Here is a 20,439-nt window from a genome sequence, read left to right as displayed (position 1 = left end):
ACACTTTAGTAAACACTTCAGTTGGGAGGGAAGGGGCGGAATATGAAAATGTTTGTGGTCTCGCTGTATATCAGAAAGGCCCCTCAAACAATGCCAGTGTTGGGGATATTGCTTATACATCGAGGCACAAATGGTGCCTCGTTCCCTGATGCTTCGACTTAGAGGACACAGTGAAAAGGACCACTAGTAACTAAGACTCACCTGTAACCAATACCATTTTCCCTCCAGCTTTCTTCAAACTGTAGGAGGCCATTCAGACTGAATGCATTCATCGCAACAGTCAAAGATGTCTGTTTAGTGCATGTTTACATCAAAAAACAATACAAAAAAAAAAGTGTGCTGATGAATGCTAAAAGGTGTGAATGGCCCTTTAGAAGGGCTCTAACTCTTGGAAAATAAACCCTTCCTTATAAATGCTCTTGAACTAGGTAAATACGATTACCTTTCATTTTTGAAGGTTTTCCTTCAAAAGAGCAAGAAAAATGTATAAAAATATATGGCATGGTTGCAGTCAAGAATGGTTTTACAGCTTTGAAAAAAATTGAGAGATCACTGCAAAATTATCAGTTTCTCTGGATTTACTATTTGTAGGTATGTGTTTGAGAAAAATTTACATTTTTGTTTCATTCTATAGAGTACTGACAACGTTTCTCCCAAATAAAAATATTGTCATTTAGAGCATTTATTTACAGAAAATGACAACTGGTCAAAATAACAAAAAAGATGCAGTGTTTTCAGACCTCTATTAATGCAAAGAAAACAAGATTATATTAATTTTTAAACACAATACTAATTGTTTAACTTAGGAAGAGTTCAGAAATCAATATTTGGTGGAATAACCCTGATTTTCAATCACAGCTTTCATGCACCTTGGCATGCTTTCCAAGCAAACTTCAAGCAGCTTGGCTTTCTTTAATGGCTTGTGCCCATCCATCTTCCTCTTGATCACATTCTAGAGGTTTTCAGTGGGGTTCAGGTCTGGAGATTGGGCTGGACATGACAGGGTCTTGATCTGGTGATCCACTATCCACACCTTGATTGACCTGGCTGTGTGGCATGGAGCATTGTCCAGCTGGAAAAACCAATCCTCAGAGTTGGGGAACATTGTCTGAGCAGAAGAAAGCAAGTTTTCTTCCAGGATAAACTTGTACGTGACTTGGTTCATGCGTCCTTCACAAAGAGGAATCTGCCCGATTCCAGCCTCACTGAAGCACCCCCAGATCATCACCGATCCTCCACCTGGTCATCTAAATTAGACGGAGACCTGGAGACGCCTTCAGGCCACAGTGTCTCACATCCACTGTGAAATTTGGTAGAGGATCGGTGATGATCTGGGGGTGCTTCAGCAAGGCTGGAATCAGGCAGATTTATGTTTGTGAAGGATGCATTAATCAAGCAACGTACAAGGTTATCCTGGAAGAAAACTTGCTTCCTTCTGCTCTGACAATGCTCCCCAACTCTGAGGATTGGTTTTACCAGCAGGACAATGCTCCATATGAACTTGTTTTCTTTGTTATTCGAGGTCTGAAAACACTGCATCTTTTTTGTTATTTTGACCAGTTGTCTTTTTCTGCAAGTAAATGCACTAAATGACAATATCTTTATTTTATTTGGAACTTGGGAGAAATGTTGTCAGTACTTAATTGAATAAAACTAAAAAAAATTGTTTTACTCAAACACATACCTATAAATAGTAAATCCAGAAAAACGAATAATTTTGCAGTGATCTCTTAATTTTTTTCCAGAGCTGTATATTCTATGCATACACCTACATACAGTATACTGTATATACACAGAACCTTGGAGAACATAGGTGTTGTAGAGCACAATTTAAAAGACTCCAACATCAATGATTATACATCATCTGTGGTTGTCCTGTTAAATACCAGTATTATGTTGTTTGGGATGCTGCTATTCTGGTGTCCCTACCAGGCCTCTTAACTACCATAACCATCAAGCCTCCCTTGGTCAAACAGCTATGGCAGAAAGACGATGCTGGTTGACCTACATTTTTTGCTGCTGAACAGCATAGCTAGACCAGTATCAAATCAGCATAAACCAGCATAAATGTAATGCTGGTCTGAGCTAGTCTTTTCAGCAGGGTGTTCCAATGAAACAATGCAACAAGGCCACATTAATGTGGGTGAAATATTACATTATTGGGGCAGGAGGAATGATTGGACCCTAGTGGCCACTGTGTCCCATTTGGCCGAGGCATCAGGGAAGGATCGCGGTTCATTTGGCCTTAATTTCAGTGTAGTCACTGCTGTCACCATCACCCCTCCTGAAGCCCCCCTCCCGATGTCGTCCATGGAGAAATTCTAAGGCAGCATAATTCAGCTCTTGCCTCTCCATGTCTCCAACTGAGCCAACAGATTTGTAATCACTTTCGTCTCCCTATGAAGCAAAATAAATATAAATATTTAGAGGCAGAACAGGAAACCTCAGTGTGTCAAAATAGGCACAGCATATGCAAAATTACATCGACCAGTTGACTAATCTGTCATAAGGAAGCCCTTTATAATTGTGCTATCTTTGAATCACCTCACCCCAATCAGGCACGTTTCTTAGGCCACGTCCACACTAATCCACACTAAAGAGGTTTGAAACCTCTTTTTTTGTTTCCTAACATCATCGTTTTTCAAAGCGGTTATGGAGAGCATTTTCGGTGGAGGAAAACACAATTACATTTGTAAACGTAACAAAATCAATGCATTTTCAAATGAACTAGTGTGGAACTGGCCTTAGTTTACATAAAATGCATTCTTAAAAACAGCTAGACAGAGCCCAGCGAAATAAAAAAGAATGTAGAAGGAGGTCTAATACCCGACCCGAGACCAATGGGACCAGAAAAATTGCCAGGTTTTATGCCAGACTCAGTTTTTTTAAGTATAATTTTGGGCTTGGGTATGGATTAGGTTTGTAATGAATGAAAAACAAAGCATGCAAACAGTAAGGTTCTGTTTACACTGAACGAGGTTTTGCACGCATCTGGGTTGTTTTTCCAAGTAAACACGCATTGGATACACGCCGTTGACCGTTTTGCAACGTCTCTCTGTTTTTTCAGCGTCTCGCACAAAACAAGAAATATAAAGCTGCTGGCATTGCTTTAAAAAGGGGCGGGAGCTCCAAACCGCCATTAAAGATATAGGGAGCCCCTTACCTCACCCTTTCCCTAACCTTAAGGGGAAGTGACGTCCCCTTTTGGAGTTGGCGTAACCCCCTTTTAGAGATTCTGCCCCCATTTGTAGGTCTTTAGCCTGCAGCTATACCCACTTGCACAGGACCGGTGCATTATTTTCAGGTATCACAAAGATTCAACATTCTAAAAAAGTTCAGACAAGGTCTGTCTAGGAAGTCACTTCACTGGTGGCCATCTTTGGAACACTCTCGGGCAGCTATTTTTCTATGTAAACCAACGGCATCCTATCTACTAGAAAGGGGAAAGACAGAAATCTCCAAAAAGGTTGGTCAAGATTAAAGAACTGTCTTCAAATCAGCAGTAAAATCTGACAACAATGGTATCATAAATTCTGCTTCTTTACCTAAGATTACATTAAAAACACACATTTCAGGGCTTGTATAGCTAATGCATTGATGTCTGCATCAAAAAGATGATTGACTCTTTTATCTATAAGGCGGGACTTCCATTCTACATCAGATGACCATTGGGTGTTCCAATTTCTCCCATTAATTTTTAATTGAAGTGGCCTGTCTCTGCTAAGTTGTCTCTGGTTCAGGTTGCGATTTGGGGTTCAGGCTTAAAATTTGACAGTACCTGTCAGGTTGTTTCAGGTCACACGGTCTAGGGTACAGGCTGGGTTTAGGCTTTAACTCAATACCCGTGCAGACCTCTAGGATGTGGGGGTCTTGAGATGTGTTTTTAAAAGTTGTACTATTTTTAACTTGACACGGCATCTTAAAAGGGCAATGCTCTTGGTGACACAATGGCCAAAAACCTCTGTCTGAATGTTTCTGGCTGTAGCGGCGGTGCTTTAAAGAGGATACATTTAAAGACTTCTTACCGAAAAAGTACAGCATGCAAACTAATTAAAGCACTGCCGCTAAAAAAATTATATTAATGAAATATCAAACTCGCCAACTTCACTACTCAGTTTTGGATAATTAGTCGACTAGTTGGCCATCGTGACCCATTCCTATGTCAAAATAAGTCTTGAACAAGACCATCTCAAAAGTAAACAGAAAGCAATTAGCCACTAAACAGAATGAGGTAGCTAGCGCTTGATGAACTGTTAGCTTTTAGGCAGCAGTAGAACAGCAGTGTTACAAAAAGAACATAATGTTTGTAGGAATTTTAGTCTCGTTTTTTCTTTATTGTTGTTTAATGGAAGTTCAATTCACCTCCACTCATTTGTTTGCATGCTAGCCTTAAATTTCAGCCTTACCGTGCCTTCCTCTAGGATGGAGTTAAACTTTGAGCCCAGGAGCTCAGTCTTAAGCTACGTTAAGGGAAGAAAAACAGACAGAGAATGCACAGAAGCAATGAAAGAGGAGAGAATAGATGCAAGGATATGCTAAAGCACAGGCTACACTGGGTCTCAGGAGTAACAACCTATCCACACTTGGAATCATAACAATGGTTATGTTTAGAATAGCACACACTTCTCTTACTATTTCTGAAGGTTATACTGTGTATAGACTCAAAGTCAAGACATTTTTACACAAAATTAGATTGAAAATGGAAAATAATATTTTTTTTCTCCAAGATGGACACCAATCACATGAAATTAGATGAAGCCATTTGGTGACAATGTATTATTGTACTGTTTTAAACGTTTATCACGGAATAATGCCAACTATTACTATTATTACTACTAAAAAATAGTAGCAGTAAACAGTACACTGCATCATTTACTAAAAAGTAAGCTAGTATTTTATTCCAAACATAGACAATATTTCTGACTTCATCAGGTGTGTGTAACTCTTCAGGTCATTTTGAAAATGAGTATGCAAGAATTATGTGTAATTATTTTAGATATGTCGTAAAAAGTGTGGAAAGCTAATTACAACAAGAGAAGAGTCAGTATATAATATCATTTGCCACACATATGCATGGAAAAGACCACAGAATGTTGAATGTTGGTCAAATTGTATTGTACGGTTTATTCGTTTTTAATTTGCATTATCACTTTGTAAGTGTACATTGTGTAGGTGATTTATTCATCACTGTTATATCTCACCACTTTTTTCCTGAGACTCTGTTTGTCCTTCTTGACTGCGCTGTAGAACATTGAGGGATTCTCCACTTTAGATTCCACATCCTGCCCCGGGTTACCATTCTCTCTGAGGAGGGGGGGGTGGGGGGTGGGGTGGGGGGGGCGCAGTCAGAGAATCAGACTCTGTCTCACACGCAACGATACTATAAACGAGCTGGTTCGCGTGAACACTTTAAAGGATTAGTTGACTCGTAAACATTCTGTCATCAGTTACTCGACCTCTTGTTGTTCCAAACCTGACTGTATTTCTTTCTTCCATAGAACACAAACAAAGATATTTTGTCTAAGCTGCCCTTTTCTCTACTATGAAAATGAATGGGGACTGGGGCTGTCAAGATCTAGAAATTACATATCAGGTTTGACATCAATGATGATTGGTCATGTTGATTGGACGCACCATGTTTGAATTGAACGCTAGCATAAAATTTGAGAGCTACAGAGGAGGGGAAGATATATTTTTTATTATTATTATTTTTAGCAAATAACAACTTCAATACATTCCTCATACAAAGTTATCATAAAGATTTATTTAAAGGGATAGTTCACCCAAAAATATAAATTTTCTCATTGTCCCACATGCCATCCCAGATGTGTATGACTTTCTTCTGCAGAACACAAACAAAGATTTTTAGAAGAATATTTCAGCTCTGTTGGTCCTTTCAATCCAAGTGAATGGTGGCCAGACCTTTGAAGGTCCAAAAAGTGGATAAAAGCAGAATTAAAGTAATCCATAAGACTGCAGTGGTTAAATTCATCTCTTTAAAAGCGATATGATAAGTGTGGGTGAGAAATAGATAAATATTTAAGTCCTTTTTTAGATTTATAGTAAGAAAGGACTTAAATATTGACCCGTTTCTCACCTACACTTATGTGGCATCTAAAGATTTGAATTGAACCACTGGAGTCATATGGATTACTTTTATGATGCCTTGATGTGATTTTTGAAGCTTTAAATGTCTGGCCACTGATCACTTGCATTGTAAAGACCTACAGAGCTGAGATATTCTTCTAAAAATCTTAATTTGTGTTCTGCAGAAGAAAGAAAGTCATACACATCTGGGATGGCATGAGGGTGAGTAAATTATAAGAGAATTTTCATTTCTGGATGAGCTATCCCTTTAATGTAAAGAATGAGTCACATGGGCCACTTTTATGGAGCATCTATTTGAAACTTAGCAGCCCCAGTAGTGATTAATTTTCAATGTATAGTAAAAAAGTGGTTAGACTTTCTGCAAATATCTTCCTTTGTAATCCACGGATTAAAGAAAAATATAGTTTTGTGCAACTTGATCTTATGAAATCATGTTACTATAAGTACATTTTAGCAAAATGATTTGTACGTTTTGCAGCAATTTCCTAGTGAAATGAGGCACTATAGCAACAATGACAAATCACGAATAAAACAGCAGATTATCAGTTTATAAACACTTTCACTCTGTTCCTCACACAATGCTTTATATGACATCTACACCTTTTACTGTGCAGGACTTGTAAAGCAATACATTTTAGCATTTGCATTGAAAGTGTCATAGATGCACCACAAAATGATGTGGTTGCTTCAGCGACTGCAATTTCATGTCACATTTGCTTATATGGCACTTTTAAGGTTTAGGTAGTGAGGTCAGTTTTGTTGATGTAAAACTTGAGCATTAACCTTAAAGGGACCCAAAATGTAAAACTCTCTTATCCCAGATGTCTATGACTTTCTTCTGCAGAACACAAATATTTTTAGTAGAATCTCTCGGCTCTGTATGTCCATACAATGCAAGTGAATGGGGTCCAAAAAGCACATAGTGGCAGCATAAAAGTAATTCATAAGATTACATAAGATTAATTCCAGTAATTTTAATCCATCTCTTCAGAAGCAATCGAATCAGTTTAGGATGAGAACAGACCAAAATGTAACTCCTTTTTCACTGTACATCTTGCCATAGCAGTGTGAGCTTGAAATCAAGTTTGCTAACGAGACTGCTGATGAAAATAAGAGTACAATTTTGTTCTGTTCTCACTCAAAACTAATTAGATCACTTCAGAATACATGTAATAAACCACTGGAGTTTAATGGATTACTTTTATGCTGCTTTTATGTGCCTTTTGGAGCCTCAAAGTTTTGAACCCCATTCACGTAAATTGTATGGACCTACAGAGCTGAGATATTCTTCTAAAAATCTTTGTTTTTGAGCATTACACATCTGGAATGGCTTGAGGGTGAGTAAATTATGAGAGAATGAAAAGTTTTGGGTGAACTATTCCTTTAAAACCCTCATCTGTTTGGGAGAAACTTTACTCTTTATTAGCGCAACTCAGTGGACATTTCATAGCGGAACTGCTACGATACATGTAAGGATCCACGCAATATCATTTTGCACAAATGTCGGCAGTCACATCATTTTTACGACATCAGGCTAGTTTTGGAACTACATGATGGTGAATACATAATGAAAGAGCTTTCATTTAAGCCTGGGCATCCATTTTAACAAAAGGGGATCATTTCCACCCCTTGTAAAATGCCATTGTGTCACAGAGTCAAGTTTGGGATGTTTTTTTGTTGTTGTTGTTTCCTTTTTGTTTGTTTTTTTCTAATGGGACGTTTTATATTTTGTTGCACAATTAGAGAGTAGCAGGCTGTTGGCTGCAGAGCTCAGCTGTTTTATGGCTAAAAAGCAATGGAGGGGCAATTGAACCTGCAATAGGTTTGTTAGTCTGCAGTTTCATGTACAATATGGCTTCATGTTTACTATATTACCAAGCAATCAGATTGGATCATCTGTGAGTGAGTTATGGCTTGAAAACCAAATGCCAAAAAACCAAAACAAAACTGAAAATGGATGACCTGGCTTGGGTGTTGTTTTGATAACTCCAAATCGCAACCCCACAACCCCCAAAAGCCCATTTTCACCAAGAACTTGTTTTCCCAGTCTTTCTCTAGTGAATACTCACTTTTTATTGTTCTGACCGACGAATCTCACAGCTGCGATGATAAAGGCGATAACTGCCACACCTCCAATAGTCCCCACTATCACGGCCATCATGTACTTTTCTGAAAAAATGTATATATATATATATATATATATATATATATATATATATATATATATATATATATATATATATATATATATATATATATATATATATATGTATTATATATATATATATATATATATATATATATATATATATATATATATATATATATATATATATATATATACATAAATATAGTGATTCTATTTATAATACATGAGGTTTGAAGCCCGATCAATAACATTGAAAACCCTTATTTTTATTGTATTTTTAGGTGAAATATACCTTTAACTCTTTTCAAAGATAATCTACTTACTCTCCTGCTGCAGTTCCAAGCGGAATGTCTCGGAGCCGTACATATTGCTGATGCTACAGTGCACATGGACAGCCGTATCCCCGTTGTTTCCCCTTTCACCCTTGTCACGGAGCTTGATCATGCCAGTGGACGTGTACCCATCTGTGTGCATGTAGTAGCTGAAGCGGTTATTGGTTCCGTTGATGGTGATATTGAGGTCAGACAGGTAGAATTCAATCACAGGCTCAGGGTTTCCAGAGGCAATGCATACACACTGAACGCCCTCCCGAACTATAGTGCACTTAGAGTCATCCAGGAGGACTGGAGCAACTGCGGAAATCAAGCAGAAATAGTCCAAAATCTGTTCCTCTAGCGTCGAACACTAAACAGAGATGTTAAGCAGAATGACAGTCTCTGTCACTATTCACTTTCATTATATGGAAAAAATATGCAATGAAAGTAAATGAGTGACTGAGACTACCAAAAAACTCACTTATGTTCCATGAACAAAGAAAGTCAGACAGGTTTGAAACAACATGAGGGTGGGTAAATTATGAGAGAATTTTCATTTTTGGGTGAACTATCCCTTTAAGGCTGACCATTTAACTGTTCCCATTAACGTTAACATTCATGCATTTGGCAGACACTTTTATCCAAAGCAACTTACAGAGCCCTTATTACAGGGACAATCTCCCCAGAGCAACCTGGCGTTAAGTGCCTTGCTCAAGGACACAATGGTGGTGGCTGTGGGGATCAAACCGACAACCTTCTGCTTAACAGTTATGTGCTTTAGCCCACTATGCCACTAGCACTCCATTAATGTCAAACTCAAACCTGGTTACTCCACTTCAGTGACTTACATTCTACGGTAACGTTGAGTGAGCTGCTGGCTCGGCCATATTCATTCTCAGCTAGGCAGCGGTAAACGCCGTCGGCCTGCGGCGTGACCTCGTGCAGCTCAAGCACAGACCCCTCCTCTGCTGTAATAGTGCCCACTAGCTCCCCATTCTTCAGCCAGGTCAATGTGGGGATCGGGTTACCCTTACTGATGCATTGGAGAGCAACTGAATATCCCTCCAATACTGTCAGAGATTCATTGATCCACGGTTCTCGCGGAGGGTCTTCCAGTTTGAGAGAAAATAAAGAAACACAAAAAAAAAACTGGTGTAAAATTTTCCACAGCAAGTGCAGGTTAATCTAAAGTTGAGAAGGTAAATGAAACCACTAGATGTTCATAGATGTTCAAGTTAACTTATCACACTAAAATCATTTTAGGATGTACTGTATATAATGTTTACATCACTGTTTTATCCAATTTTGTCTCGGTGGTCTGATCAAACAGTCGTGATACATAACATTCTACTCTCACTATTTCTGCAGAATAGTGTAATTACATTATACTGTGCACACTATGCACACTTTTCTATATGCCAAAATGTGCAGTAAGTAGTAAACTACTATTCCGTTAGAAACAGCCCAGATGTGTACAAAGTCATGGTGGTACTGTAGGTTCCATGCATAAAGAAAATTTGTATACATACTGTATACTGTAAAAATAGCAATAAATGTCATGGTAGTATGCTAGTCCCAATTCAAACATAGACATTGGACAAATCTAGACAAATCTCAGAGCAATAATACACAATAGAACACTAAGATTTACTCACAATTTACTGCCAAATACATGGACGTGTTCATGCTTCCATAGCCATTGTCACCCACGCAGGTATAGACGCCTTCCTGTTCCGGCGTGAGGTTCTCCAGGGGCAGTGAAGCATTTGAGGCAGTTTCCGACATCAGCTCTTTATCACCAAACAACCAGGTTATCGTAGGAACTGGATTACTGTCCACATCACAATGCAAGACCACAGAGCTCCCCTCCATCACGTCTTGAGACGCATTCACCCACACAGTTCGAGGGCCATCTACACATTAGAGAATGAGTCAGTGGACAATTAATGCAGTTAAAATTATGCATTTAAAGGACAGTGCATCCAAAAATGAAAATGATATCATAATTTTCTCACCCTCATGTTGTTCCAAAACCCATATGGCTTACTCTCTTCCATGAAACATAAAAGGAGATGCTAAGCAGAATGACAGACTCAGTCACCATTCACTTTCATTACTTTTTTCCATTCAGTGAAAGTGAATGGTGACTGAACCTGTCATTTTACCTAACATACAGACTAAAGGCCTATTCACACCAAATTTGTGATGAATTTACGAGACGAGCTGAAGACGAAAGTTCTTACACACTGAGACCAAAGTGAATATAATGAACAGTAGGGGGCACTGTTCGTCAAACATTTATTCTAGCGCAGGGGTCAGGAATCTATGGCTCGCAAGCCACAAGTGGCTCTTTGTTAAAAATCAAGTGGCTCGCCGGGTGTCTCGCCATTCACCAACACATGATCGTTTCAAACATTCTAGAGATAATTTTCCAGCAGAAAGTGTGGGTGCATTTGCAAAGTCAATGACAGTTTTGATTTCCTTTCTTCCGAATTTGTCGTACACCCTACTCCTGGAGAATAAAGTTTGAAATGAACACCGGCTAAATGAAGACTTTTCATGCGAAGTATTTTGCTGATGTACCAGCCACTGTGGAATGCGAACTGTAAGACTTCTTGGATTGATATATTACAAGAAATTAGACACAAAGATGCGTGTTTGACGAAACGTGATTATATTTTGAAGAACAGATGAAAGAAAAGCCGCTGATGCACGTCTGATTTGATATGCGTGCACAGTGAGCTCTGCTGTTCACGAGTGCAGTGAAAGTGCTTCTCCAAGACACGCACATGCATAGAATTCTGGGCCTGTTTTCCCAATAACTATTGATCTTAGCTGTTAAGAGCATTTTCTACCTGCGATTTTATGAGCGTTCATTATTTTTGTGTTGTCAAATATATTTCATGCTGCGAGTAATTTTGCTCATCTACCCATAACAGGTGGGTGACCGTAAGATGTCTCGGAGTGACACGTGATAAGAAATTCTGTTATTCAAAAAGACGCGCTAGAAGAAAAACACTTTATTATATTTTTAAGCATGTGCGTGTCTTGAACAAAAGAAAAGCCGTCAATGCTTGTTTCTGATTTGCCGTTTGTTCAGAGGCATGCAATGGAACCCTGTCTCATGGAGCAAGCCGACGTAAAGACTTTTCACTCCTTTTTCTCTATTTCATTCAACTGAAAATAGTTTGGAAAAATAATATAATATATGAGAATGCTGCAAATGATCTCCGATCATCTCAGGAGGTGCTTTTGAGTTTCGCTTTATTTCCACGGAGCAGCTCCCTCATACACATTGTGAACGCAAATCTGCAGGTTCAGTAATATATGTATTAAAGAAACAAAGACAAAAGTGATGAAATCATAAAGTAATACAAGACACGTTCACCTTGAACCTAAAATGTAGTTCTATTTTCTTTTCTTTAGGGAACATTAACTGTATTAACAAACGCAATACAAACATATTCGATAAGAACATACATTTGGCTGCATTATTTTAGGAACACAAGGGATTTATTAGGCTTATTTATTATGATGATTATAATAATTGTCTTTAGTTCATAATTTGTATGCTATTAGTAATTTTTCACCTGGTGTCGTTGACGGATACTGATGGCAAATGTGTCCGTTGGAGATAGTAAATGTTTGTATTTGGGGAGGAGGTTATACTGTATATAAGATTATTTAATCACTTTATTATTTTAATTGCTTTTTCATTTAGTTTAAAGTACAATTAAAATTTAGACTTTTGTTTAAGTTTTTCATGTTTCAATAAATTAATGTAATTTTCAAAGCAAAATCAACAAAGCAAAAATATTCACCGACCTTGGGGGTTGACCATATAATCGGATATTGTAATATTTTTGCGATATGCAAATATTTTTCGATTATCATTCAAATATTTTTTACATATCATGTAAAGTTACATTTTTCATGAACAATTGTAAAAGGAAGTAATTTTATGGAGATCGGCACAAACACGTGTACTCAATTCCATATTGCAACATGTTACCTATTAATATATACATATTTGTTTGTTTTTGAGTTCTATGGGCAATATAAACTTTTTATTTTATTGAAAAACTTTGTTTTTGAAAATAGTAAATTATTTGTTCGTGGTATAGCTCTTTTGAAAAAATGCATCAACCAAAAATAAACAAATTGGCTCCTAAGTGAAAAATATTCTAGTGCAATGTTCCTTTAAGCATGCAGCTGTCAATAAAGGCAATTGTTTACCTAATTTGCTATATATGTGTTTTTTTGTGTCTTCTGTCTTCATATTTCTGCATGTAGTTTCCAACTAGTACATTCCAATCGAACTTTGGAACATGTGGAATAATATGCATAAAAACAACAACAGGTATAGCCTAAAATATGATGCATAACGTTAAAAATAATATAAAATAAGACATAGCCTTGTGGTCTTTTCTTTATTTAAATATTACATATTTGTATTGAATTCAAGGTTTCTTGTGTGTGATGAGAAAATTGTGTCCTTGCAATAAAAATAGATTGTGCAGTGACTCTGCAAAAATGAAAAAAGCTCTTATCTCATTGGCCAGTTAGTTTCAAAATCAGACTGCTCTTCGGTAAAAACGACGATTTTTCAGACCCATTCGGAGTCCATTGTTCCTATTCAAAAGCTCGTTCGGGACGAAAATTCACATAGAAAATTTTGTCTTGGTGTGAATAGGACTTAAATAACAAACATTTAACATTTGGGTGAACTATCCCTTTCAGGATAAGCAGCTTTGGTGAAACTCACACTTGATGTCCAGAGAAATGATGCGTTCATAGACAAAGGTTTTGTTTGGATAGTGGACCCGGCAGCCCAGCAGCTGACCGTTGTGCATGGGTTTGGGTGTGAAGGTGAGAGTGCTGGAAAGAACAGCAGTGTTGCTTTCTTCAACATTGTCAGGGGTGAAAACAGGGTCGGGCAGGTAGTCTGTGTATATCCAGTGGATCTCTGGACTCATGTCTGGACAGTTATCTGGGGCATAGCATGTCAAGTCCAGGCTCTCGTCACTGATTATTACCTCTGGAACATCAATGTTGGGCTGATCTATGGGGGAAAACATATTTAGTTCTATTTATTTTTAACCTCACAGCAAATGCCACTGGTTTTCACATGTCATGTGACCAAACGTCACTGACATCAAACCTGACACCTGATTAATGCATCTAAATCTGATTGAAGAGCAATGGCAGAGGGAAAGATTATCATTGCCCACTTACCCAACACCTGCAGTTTTGTGAAGTCAGGAAACGTGAAGATGTTTGCTCCGCCCAGGTCTGCACGAAAGTAGTACCTCCCAGAATGTTCAACTCCAATGTTATTAATCAGTAGTGTGCAGTTTTTTTGCGTCAGGTCGCCCAATAGCTTGGTCCGTCCCTTGTAACTTTCGTGAACAATATCTGTCCGGGATTTATACACCACAGGAGGGAAAAGTTGGGGGTAGGGGTGGCCAAAGTACCAGATCCCATGAACTCCCCTGTACGGCCTGACGCCAGAGGGGTACGTAAATGAACAAGGTATAACCACACAGGTGTTTGTCATGGCTGAAATGTCTCTGGGCATCCACACATTCCACTGAGCACTTACATCTGTTTAGAGAGACATTTTGCAGGTAATTTTGTTACACAAAAAATCCTGACCATACTTAACAAAAAAGTACTGAAAAAGTACCATAGTATTGCCATGGTTATTTGACATAATACTGGTACTGTTGTAATACTAAACGGTAATACCCTTTTTGAGCAAATATCATGGCAATAACATGATATTTGTTAAAGTGCCTTGGAGTACTATGTAAATATAAGTTTTCATTCACTCCATCCTTTATAAAAACCTGAATATTTAAAAATGCAAAATATATATTCTATTGTTTCAATGTCCTTTATAAAGAAAGAGCAGTTGTTTTGCTCAAATTTAAAACGTAACTGTTGAAAATCAGCAGAAGTGTAAATGTAATTTATGATCTTAAAATATACCTTTTTTGCTTTTGGTGTAATTGGATATTTTAAATACTTCATTTTTAACTCTTTGACCTTAAATTTCTATTCATAACTATATTAGATGTAGACCTGTATATCGATTTTAGCGATATATCAGTGCTGATAGTGGCTTTTTGGAACTATCGTTATTGGCAAAAATCTATGCAGATGGTTTCCAATAGCTTTTTTACTTAAAAAATAATAATCTGGTGAAATATACTCTCTAAGCGGGTCTCTCAAAACAAACACAGGAATTGTTTTTACAGTTTTCAAAAAAAATTAAAAATAAACCTATGACTGGCTTACTTATGGCTGTCTCTGCATATTAAGCTGAGATAGAAGTTTTTTTTAACACTGAAATGGTTACATATTTCAGCTTTAAAGGGGTCATAAATTGCTTTTTTAAATAATTGTATTATCTTCCCTGAGGTTCAATGATAAAGTTATAAATTATTTATTAAAAAATTAAAAATAGTACAGATGGGTCCCCTTTGGTGTTACGCAAGGCCTGCCATTTGAACTTGAACTGTGTGACAGTGGGCAGGGCCAAGGGTGCGATGACGCATGTTGTGGGATGTGTAAATCTAAATGATCAATGTATTGTGAAGGCATTAACAGAGATTTCAAAACGAGGCGTTTCAGCAGGTTGGCAATTTTAAATGCTCTTTTCAGACTGGGGAGGAAGTTCTGAGTTCTGAAATGTACAGTAAGTTTTTATGGTACAGTTATCTCTTATTTGTCTAAATATCAAGGAAAATGTTACTCTCCATTTCATGACCCCATTAAGTTAGTGTCGCTACTTAGAATAACACTTGCTGACATGGGACAGACATTGAATAAGAAATACATGACAGCCGTCCTCAAATAACCTACTTCAATAACAATAAAAATAACATATTTACAGATAGTGTGAATGAGATAAGCAGAATGCACTATAGGTGACATCTGTAAACTGTACAAACTATCAACAAGATGTTCCCAGTTGCAAAAAACCCCTTAAGTTAATAAAACCTTTTTAATTATTTGCAATTGTATTATCACTACGGGCTTAATGGTTTTGTTGCAAACAATTGCAAAATTTCGTACCTTTGAGAAAAAGCAGCAGTGGCAACAGCAGCAGGTCCAAGCCCTTCATGGTCTCACACTGCACCATAAACCTCTGTTCCAAAAACACCACATGTATCAGCAACACAAAATACACTGCAAAACATAAAATAGACATCCCCTTTTCTCCCAAATTCCCACTACTTAGCAGGTCCTCATTGCCACCTCAATCCGGGAGTTGCCTCCGCTTCTGAGACGTCAATCCACCTATCTTATCACGTGGTTGTGCATGACACCTGGAGACTCCCAGCACTGAAGGCTCATGCAACTCTCTGCGATCCACGCACAACTTACCACGTGCCCCATTGAGAGTGAGAACCACTAATTGTGACCACGAGGAGGTTACCCCATGTGACTTTACCCTCCCTAGCAACGGTCAATTTGGTTGCTTAGAGACCTGGCTGGAGTCACTGAGCATACCCTGGATTCAAACTCGTGACTCCAGGGGTGGTAGTCAGCGTCAATACTCGCTGAGCTAACTAGGCCCCCCTTATTGCTGAATCATTAAGATGGTTTTAATTGTGACATTATTTTCATGGCAATTCCCCCCAATTCTCACTACTGTAATACAAAAACAAAGCCATTCTCATTTTTGTAATGTGAAGAAAATAGTGATATATTATTACAATTGTAATAAAATGAATGGGAGCATTTGTTGTATTTCCTTTACGCTAATTTAAATAAAAATAAACTTTTACATTATTCTTGGAAACAATTCACAATAAAAGTTAACATAAACTAACAATGAACAACACTTTTACAGCACTTAATCTTGGTTTATGTAAATTTAAACATATACTAATACATTTTTAACTTTAAAAGTTGTATACATTAAAATTAGCTATGCATTATGTACTAACATGAACTAATAAGAAATAAATTATATTTGAATATTTAGAAATTCATATTAACCAAGATTAATAAATACTGTAAAAATGATTGTTCATTGATGGTATATGATAACAAATGCATTTCTTAATGTTAACTAATACAACCTTATTGTAAAGTGTTACTGTTTTTCTTTCAATTTAGTGGTGTCCTATTGTATGCTACAAATATTAAAAAACAAAAAGCCTTATACTTAATTCATTAATGCTATAATTTTGATCTCTTCAAGTGATGTATGTTTATGATTTTGGGTTTTCTCTCATCATTTTCTCACCTTCATGCCATCCCAGATGTGTGTGACTTTCTTTATTCTGTTGAACACAAATTAAGAAATTTAGAAAAATATCTCAGTTCTGTAGGTCCATACAATGCAAATGATTGATGGCCAGAACTTTGAAGGTCCAAAAAGCATATAAAGGCAGCATGAAAGTAATCCATACGACTCCACTGTTTAAATCCATGTCTTCAGAAGGGATATGATAGGTGTGGGTGAGAAACAGATAAATATTTGGGGCAGTTTTTACTATAAATCTCTACTTTCACATTCGTCTTCTTTTGTTTTTGGCCATTTGCATTTTTGTGCATGTCGCCACCTACTGGGCAGTGAGGAGGATTTATAGTAAAAAAGGACTTAAGTATCGATTTGTTTCTCACCCACACCTATCATATCACTTCTGAAGACATGGATTTAACCATTGGAGTCGTATGGATTACTTTCATGCTGCCTTTATATGCTTTTTGGACCTTCAAAGTTCCAGCCAACTTTCACTTGCATTGTATGGACCTACAGAGCTGAGATATTCTTCTAAAAATCTTTGTTTGTGTTCTGCAGAAGAAAGAAAATCATACACATCTCTGATGGCATGAGGGAGAGAATTGTAATTTTTGGATTAACTATCCCTTTAAATTATTTGTATGTATTTGGTTTCAAGCAACCTAATAAGCCCCACCTTGAACTTCTGGCAGAGAGTGCTGGACGGCAACCAACTGTATTTCCCCTCTCCCTCACCAACGGTTTACTAGCCTCTGCTGTTCTTCCCTCACAAACAAGGCGGCACTCTCTTGCAACACATCAACTCGGCTTCCCTTCTGATTTGTCTAAAAACAAAACAAAAAAATGACATCAGCATCAAAAGGTAACATAAGCTCTCCTAACCCACACAGTCTCATACACAGAGTACAGGGCTGCAGTGTGTGGGAGAGGAGAATTGGTCATTATGAGTGTACGACGTCAGCCCTTGCGTCTATGGCACTCATGCATGCAGCACTGTTCACTGATATGACACATCATCCATGGACAGACAGCATCACCCAGTTGCCTCTGTTGACTTTATTCATGGGCTATATTCAGCAGTGTGTGTGTGTGTGCTTCATTTGATGTGTTGAAGTTTCCACACATGCACAGATCTTTTCAAGACTTTGGAGCAGAAGGAGGGTGCAGATGGTGGGAGATACACGGATTGTTCTTGAAATATCAAGAACTATTATATTAAAATATTCCCCCGATAGTATAGGAGTTTGATGCATTTATTGAACTAAAAACTTTGCCAAAAGTGACCAAACAGATCTGTTAATCCAACTTTAGATCTATATATGTAGCCTAAAAATATATATTTTTAAAGGAATGTTTAACCCAGAAATGAACATTCTGTCATCTTTCACACTTCTGTGGAAGTGGAGCACAAATAGAGCTGCTCCTTTCCATACAACAAAAGTGAATGGTGACGGTTGTCAAGAACGTTTTTCAATACCTACATTTAAATCTGTTTCTCACACAAAGATATCATATGTTTTCAGAAGACTTGTAATATGTGTATATGACTCAAATCGACTTTTATGATGCTTTTATGGTGCTTTTTTGTCTTTAACAGCTCATGGTCCCCATCCACTTTCATTGTATGAAATAGAACAGTGTGGACATTCTTCAAAGCATCATTTGTATACAACAGACGAAAGTTCTGTTGGGTCAAAGTCAAAAAGGTTTGGAACATCATGAGGTTGAGTAAATGGTGAGAGAATTTTCATTTTTGGTTGAAAGATCCCTCAAGAGCAGTCAAAGACATTGATAAATGCTACACACACAACATTTTAAAGATGATTGAAAAATCTTCAGTAGCAACACTGAACATTCATTATCTGTACTTTATACTGTTATTGTGACTAATCTAAAGACATGGGAAATAGTTAATCAAACAAACATCCCAAGCAGTCTTTTTCTTAATAATAATCAAGTAATTTTATAGAAAGAAAAACAGAAGTAATTGATATGTCCATCACATAACAACTAAGAGGCAGAAGACTGCTGTTATTTAGAGATGAAACAATATTAAGAATGAAGCAATTCCCAAGTCAAAACAAACAGACCATTCATAGTCCAAAAAACAAGTTGCGCACCACCAATAACACTTGCCTCATACCAGATCCAGATTCCACTCTTGGGTTCTCCTGAAGGAAAATAACTGGTCTCCCTGGTTCTGGTTCTTCAAAGTCGTCCTGGTCTTCGTCCTTCCACAGAGGTGCAGGGAAGGGAAAAATATAATGAGAAGAGGGAGCGAGACAGAGATAGACAGGGAGAGGAGATGATAGAGACTATTAGCAATAAGCTGGACGAATGCATGCCGTGGGCAGCTTTGAATATGCAGACATTTCACTCTGTGCATTCTTCTCTCTGGCCCACACCGTACATTCCTTTCCATGACATCTCTCCTTTCCCGCCTGGTCAACCCCTCTCCAACCAACCTGTCTGGATTTGGGCAACAGGGTTCTTTATGGTTTTAATATAAATTATTACTAGAGATTGGATGATACAATTGTGTATGTCAGGAATGGTGTCACTTCAGTGTGGTCGTTGGTTTTGTATTTTGATGTCGCAATTGTATTGGATTCAGGACAAACTTTGTATACAAAAACGGTTATGCTTAAAATGTTCAAGTCTCTGTATACATAGTCAGGGTTTCCTTTGACAGCTTAGAATCTGAACTTCTTATAGATAACCTTATCTTCTGTCAGATGGTGATAGAGGGGAAAAATCAAATTTTGCTACTTGCAGCAATCTAGTGAAATAAAATACGACTATTTGGAGGGTGATGGATTGAACAGAACCAGAATTTATTTTTATTCTATTCATCATATGACTGTAATTGGAAACTTAGCAAAACGATGATGATAGGAAGTAGTTTTAAAAATATATATATATTTTTTAATTAATACTTCTGGCAAACATTTGTGGCAAATCACAAGCTTATTTGCATGGGAAAATATTGAATGGAAAATTTGTGGCGATCTAGATTTTTTGTAAGGGAACGTAGAAATCAGACCATATCATACTCTATTGTTGATGATGACAGTTGTCATAGGGACTATCTTGTTTGAATGAGGGGGTTGGGTAGAAGTCATTAACAACAATGTACAACAGGGAGCCTGTGTGATCTCAAGACACGACATGCCAAAGCACCCCACACACATCCTACAACACATGCACTACAAAGTGAACCCCCCCCATCAACACACACACATGAATAGTGGCACATGCGAACACACACAGCACACACTGCAAAGTGTGTACTTTAGAAAAGATGAAATTTCGCTCCTTCTGTATCCTTCACTTAATGGAATGTGTGTGTCTGTGTGTTTGTGTGAGAGAGAGATCTATCAGATTTCAAACAACAGTTTGTTTATCCAAAACCATGTGGTGCTGGAACCATGAAGTACTGTCTTGTAATTTTTCTCAGATGGGTTACTGAATGATTTCTTCACCTGAAGGAATTTAAGTGGGTGTCGGAAACTAGTACTGGCCAATGCACAAAGAAAATCAGCGATGAAATGAGAAAAAAATGTGTGCTACCAAATGGAATAAACATTGCTTTCAAACAGCTTTTTCGT

The 20,439-nt window shown here is 37.5% G+C and overlaps 1 protein-coding gene across 3 annotated transcripts; it reads right to left on the bottom strand.

Moving 5' to 3' along the window:
• Positions 1-1,683: 1,683 nt before the first annotated feature.
• Positions 1,684-17,651, bottom strand: LOC127629990 (myelin-associated glycoprotein-like). Of its 3 annotated transcripts, XM_052107347.1 has the most exons (11): positions 17,508-17,651; positions 15,652-15,724; positions 13,807-14,175; positions 13,337-13,633; positions 10,227-10,484; positions 9,420-9,680; positions 8,581-8,889; positions 8,178-8,277; positions 5,202-5,304; positions 4,407-4,460; positions 1,684-2,397 (listed from the first exon to the last, which is right to left on the bottom strand). In XM_052107347.1, exons 2-11 carry the CDS (start codon positions 15,716-15,718, stop codon positions 2,236-2,238), a joined length of 1,980 nt encoding a protein of 659 aa, XP_051963307.1. In that variant the 5' UTR covers positions 15,719-15,724; positions 17,508-17,651; the 3' UTR covers positions 1,684-2,235. The 3 variants fall into 3 exon arrangements, with proteins under 3 accessions (XP_051963307.1, XP_051963308.1, XP_051963309.1); XM_052107348.1 differs by lacking the exon at positions 4,407-4,460; XM_052107349.1 differs by lacking the exons at positions 4,407-4,460; positions 5,202-5,304.
• Between the last annotated feature and the right edge of the window lie 2,788 nt (positions 17,652-20,439).

The sequence above is a fragment of the Xyrauchen texanus genome, chromosome 36, assembly GCF_025860055.1.
Source record: "Xyrauchen texanus isolate HMW12.3.18 chromosome 36, RBS_HiC_50CHRs, whole genome shotgun sequence".
In the NCBI taxonomy this organism is placed as follows: Eukaryota; Metazoa; Chordata; class Actinopteri; order Cypriniformes; family Catostomidae; genus Xyrauchen; species Xyrauchen texanus.
This window is presented reverse-complemented; position numbering and strand designations above follow the sequence as displayed.

Excerpts from the sequence above, each read along its gene's own strand:
- LOC127629990 (XM_052107347.1), bottom strand. The coding sequence starts at position 15,718 with ATGGTGCAGTGTGAGACCATGAAGGGCTTGGACCTGCTGCTGTTGCCA. Across the intron at positions 10,485-13,336 it reads CATTTCTCTGGACATCAAGT|ATGGCCCTCGAACTGTGTGG; the intron begins GTGAGTTTCACC and ends TCTAATGTGTAG. Across the intron at positions 5,305-8,177 it reads GTCGGTCAGAACAATAAAAA|AGAGAATGGTAACCCGGGGC; the intron begins GTGAGTATTCAC and ends CCCCCTCCTCAG.